Here is a 3,990-nt window from a genome sequence, read left to right as displayed (position 1 = left end):
ACGCTGCCACTGTGCAGGTTCAGCTGGTCGTGCCCGTCGCCGTGGTCTTCAGCCCGGGGTCCGTGCCCGGGGACCTGCCGAGCCCGCTGCCGTTCAGGGACGTGCAGGAGATGAAGATTTCCGTGAACCGTGAGAAACACCCCCGCCCCCCTTGGCTGTCCTTGCCCTATCTGTTCCTCCTGGGTACCCTCGTTCTTCCCCGAGGGGTCCGAGCCTACCCGTAGCTTCTCTCCCGGGCAGCCCAGAGCTCCCCAGACCCCAAACCCACGTTCACCAGCACGATTCTGCCCTGAGCCGGCAGTGCAGGGAGCAGAGGGGACAGCAAGGTCTCCATTGTGCTGCAGGGAAGGGACCAGCTTCTCTCCCTGGGGATGTAGACGAGGGAGCCCTGGGAGGGTGGGATATGCCTGGGTGATGAGGGACTGCTCTGCTGCCTGCACTGGCCAGCTGATGCCACGTGCCATGATGGGTCACCAGCTGGTGCCCAAAGGACCTTGCGGCATGTGTCCTCCTGGGGTTGCACCTTGTCCCTCTGAGCCACCTCTGAGGGGCCTGGGGACCAGGATTAGCAGATTCATTCAGCTTTATCCCCCTGTAGTGAGAACCAGCGTCACATCCCTCTATGAGATGGCCTATCGGGCCACCACAGCCCAGGAGGAGGCAGCTCTGGCTGCGGCCACTGCACGAGGTACTGGAGCAAGGGACTGGTGAAGAGAGGTGCTGAGCACCTCATCATTGCTGAGCAAAGGGCACACTGCTGTGTCTCAGAGTGGGGATTGGAGTGAAATTCCCACCCTGCTGATGACTCTGCGTTCCCCAGAGGCTGACGCTGCTCTGCGCCCGCTGCAGGACGTCTCGATGGGCTCCCTGACCATGTATGTGGTCCCTGAAACCTCCTCTCTCCTGCCTCAGGTAGGAGGTGCTTCACCCCTCAGAGGTGCCCCGGGGGGAGGGATGTGTCACAGGTGGCTGTCACAGGTGGCACTGAGGTGTTCTCCTGCCCATTCCCCAGGGCACCAGCGTCTATGTGGGGAGGCACCGCAGCGCCCTGGTGAGGGCCGAGGGGGGCCTGGCTGCCCTCCACGCCCGCCTCCGGCAGGTGACACAGGTGATGTCCTTCACGGCCACCTCCATCGCTGCCGCCCTCTCGGACCGCGTGCCCGACAGCCGGCTCAGCCCCGACGCGCGGCGCTCCCTGAAATCCAGCCTGGGTACGGACCTGACCTGGGGAAAGCCCGCTTTTCCTGGGGGAGATCTCCTCTCTCCTCCACTTGTAGCATCCCTGTGTGTCTTCTGGGCTAACAGACCCCGGGGTCTTCCCTTTGCAGTGTCTCTGGGGCAGGGTTTGTGCTGTGATTGCTGTGATGGGGCACTGGTGTGGACTCTGCATTGGGGCAGGCCAGGGAGGAGGGGTCAGGTCCTGCTGCTCTGGGGAGCTCTGTGACGGTGCTGGCTGTGCTGGTGCCTCACAGGCCGTGGGTCCTTGGCAGGGTATGAGATCACCTTCAGCCTGCTGAACCCTGACCCCAAGTCCCACGCCGTGGACTGGGACATCGAGGGGGCCGTGAACCGGTACGTGAAGCCCGTCCTGGACAAACTGAGCTTGGTGGCCAACTTCTCTGTGGACTCACAGGTGAGGCCTGGGAGAGGCAGTGGGGAAAGCCCAGCCCTGGGCTCCCCGGGTGCCCTGGGACGCACTTCTCTGCCAGCAACGTGTCCCTTGTGTGCCCACAGATCCTGTACTACGCTGTCCTAGGAGTGACACCACGCTATGACAAGGAATCTTCCAGCTTTCTCCTGAGTGCTCACAGCCTCCCACACGTCATCAACCCCGTGGAGGCTCGCCTGGGTGAGCACCATGCTTGTGTGGATCACTGAGATCTGCCTCATGGGACCTGGCTCTGCTGAGGGAGAGGGGACAGCTGTGCCTGTGGCCTGTGCCCTTTTTCCCCGCCAGCTCTGGATGGGAGCAAGGGTGACTGAGACCTGCCAGTGTGGCAGTTCTGCTTGGGGCTGGCTGTGAAGATGGAGCTGGGCTCTGGGCTGCTCTTGCTCTCTCTGTTGGCCAGGAGAGTTTTTTGACTCTGTCCCACTGCAGGCTCCAGTGCTGCCTCACTCTACCCCGTGCTGAACTTCCTGCTGTATGTGCCAGAGCGCTCCCACTCCCCCCTGTACATCCACGACAAGGATGGAGCCCCAGTGAGCACCAACGCCTTCCACAGCCCTCGCTGGGGCGGCATCATGGTACGGGACCATGGGGGTGCTGGCAGTTCTCGGACAAGGTGGTGGCTCCCTGTTCCCAGCTGGTGACCCTGCCAGCCCCGAGGCTCCAGCTGTGCCTCACTGCCATGCTCTCCTGCAGGTTTACAACGTTGAAGCCCCTGGTTCCCCCCAAGCCTCTCTCCCGCTGCACGTGGACGTGGACATGGCACGAGTGATGGAGGTTTTCCTGGCCCAGCTCCGGTGAGAATGCTCTCTTCTCTCCCTTTACCTCTGTGCTCTCCTGGCCCATGTGGAAATCAGTGGGGTCAGAGCAGGCTGGACCCAAGTAGCTCATTTGCTTCTCACACTGTGGGCTCTGGAAGGCTAAAGGTGGCTTTTTGTGGCTTTTGAGGCGCTGGCTACTTGCCATCACTGCTCCATGGCCAGGAGTGCTGGCACATCTCCCATCTCTTAAGGTAGGAGGGTTTGCTTATCCTGCCCCAAATCCAGGAGGCAATTAAGCAGGATGGGTACTGAACATAGCAGGGAATAAGAGCAGGGAGCTCGTAGAAATGCAAGTTTGTGGTATGGGCTGGGACTTTCCCCTCTCCTCCCAGGTTACTCTTTGGGCTGTCTCGGGAAGAGCTGCCCCCAGAGTTCCTACTGGAAAGCCCAGGGAATGAGGGGCTGGCCGACTGGGAACTGGACCACCTGCTCTGGGCCCACACTGTGGAGAACATTGCCACTGTGTCCACCACACTGACCTCGCTGGCCCAGCTCTTGGACAAGATCGGGAACATCGTCATCAAGGATGATGTTGCCTCTGAGGTAGGGCTGGGGCACCCTGAGGTGGGCAGTGGAGTGGGCTGGGTGTCCCTGTGGTCCTCCATGGCCAGGGACTGATCCTTGGCATTATTCCCTCACAGGTGTACCGAGCAGTGGCCTCAGTGCAGACTGCTGTGGCCAAGCTGGCTGTGGGCCACCTGCACTCGGCTTTCCAGGCCAGCAAGGAGGCTGTCACCTCCTCGGAGCGTGCTTTCTTTGACCCATCTCTCCTCCATCTCCTCTACTTCCCTGACGATCAGAAATTTGCCATCTACATCCCACTCTTCCTGCCCATGGCTGTCCCCATTCTCCTGTCACTGGCCAAGATTGTCCGGGAGACCAGGCAGCGTAAGAAGGAGCCCACCAAGATGGACTGAGCCCATGGCACTGGTGCCCTGACTTGGGGCTGTCCTCACCTTCTGGGGTGTGTTGTCACAGACTTGTGGCCCAAGAAAGTGCCTCAGAACAGTGTAAAGGCCAGGCCTGGCAGCTTGGCTTGGGTCTGCTGTGGCCAGAGTGCAGGAGTGGGAAAAGAGGCTGTTTTGGGGAGTGGGAGGTGGTCTCAATCGGGGTGCCCTTCCCCAGAATGGCAGAGAGAAGAGGGAGGGGGCTCCCTGTGTGCACCCCCAGCCCTGTACTGTGTTCAGAACAAGCTGCTGTGTAAATAAATAACCCCCTGTTGTGCAGGGGGGCTGGTGTGGGGCTTTGTGAACCTCCATGAGCCATCTGGGGGGTGGGGGGGATGCCTATTGCCCTGCCTTCCCCTGGCCCAGCTTTCCTGCCCCCACGAATTTCTTTGTGGGGTTACTCCTATCTTAGGGGTATTATTTTGTGGGGTTACTCCTGTCTTATGGGTATTATATTATGGGACAGGTATACTCCTGTCTTATGGGTTTTTAGACAAAAATACTCAGTTGGGGGGGGGTGGGGGGCAGGTAATGGAGTCTGTGTCCTGTTGAGGGG

At 60.5% G+C, this 3,990-nt stretch overlaps 1 protein-coding gene across 1 annotated transcript in view; it reads left to right on the top strand.

Annotated features, from left to right (window-relative positions):
• PIGS (phosphatidylinositol glycan anchor biosynthesis class S) overlaps positions 1 to 3,731 on the top strand; it is a 5,332-nt gene extending 1,601 nt beyond the window's left edge. The window contains exons 2-11 of the mRNA XM_029961278.1: positions 18 to 129; positions 599 to 688; positions 821 to 912; positions 1,013 to 1,211; positions 1,491 to 1,633; positions 1,735 to 1,849; positions 2,099 to 2,244; positions 2,363 to 2,463; positions 2,820 to 3,030; positions 3,129 to 3,731. Of these exons, the coding sequence (XP_029817138.1) occupies positions 18 to 129; positions 599 to 688; positions 821 to 912; positions 1,013 to 1,211; positions 1,491 to 1,633; positions 1,735 to 1,849; positions 2,099 to 2,244; positions 2,363 to 2,463; positions 2,820 to 3,030; positions 3,129 to 3,404 (1,485 nt within the window). The 3' untranslated portion in view covers positions 3,405 to 3,731. The remainder of the gene's footprint in view (positions 1 to 17; positions 130 to 598; positions 689 to 820; positions 913 to 1,012; positions 1,212 to 1,490; positions 1,634 to 1,734; positions 1,850 to 2,098; positions 2,245 to 2,362; positions 2,464 to 2,819; positions 3,031 to 3,128) is intronic.
• The last annotated feature ends 259 nt before the right edge of the window (positions 3,732 to 3,990 follow it).

The sequence above is a fragment of the Manacus vitellinus genome, unplaced genomic scaffold (genome assembly GCF_001715985.3).
Source record: "Manacus vitellinus isolate BGI_N305 unplaced genomic scaffold, ASM171598v3 scaffold_32_pilon, whole genome shotgun sequence".
In the NCBI taxonomy this organism is placed as follows: Eukaryota; Metazoa; Chordata; class Aves; order Passeriformes; family Pipridae; genus Manacus; species Manacus vitellinus.
This window is presented reverse-complemented; position numbering and strand designations above follow the sequence as displayed.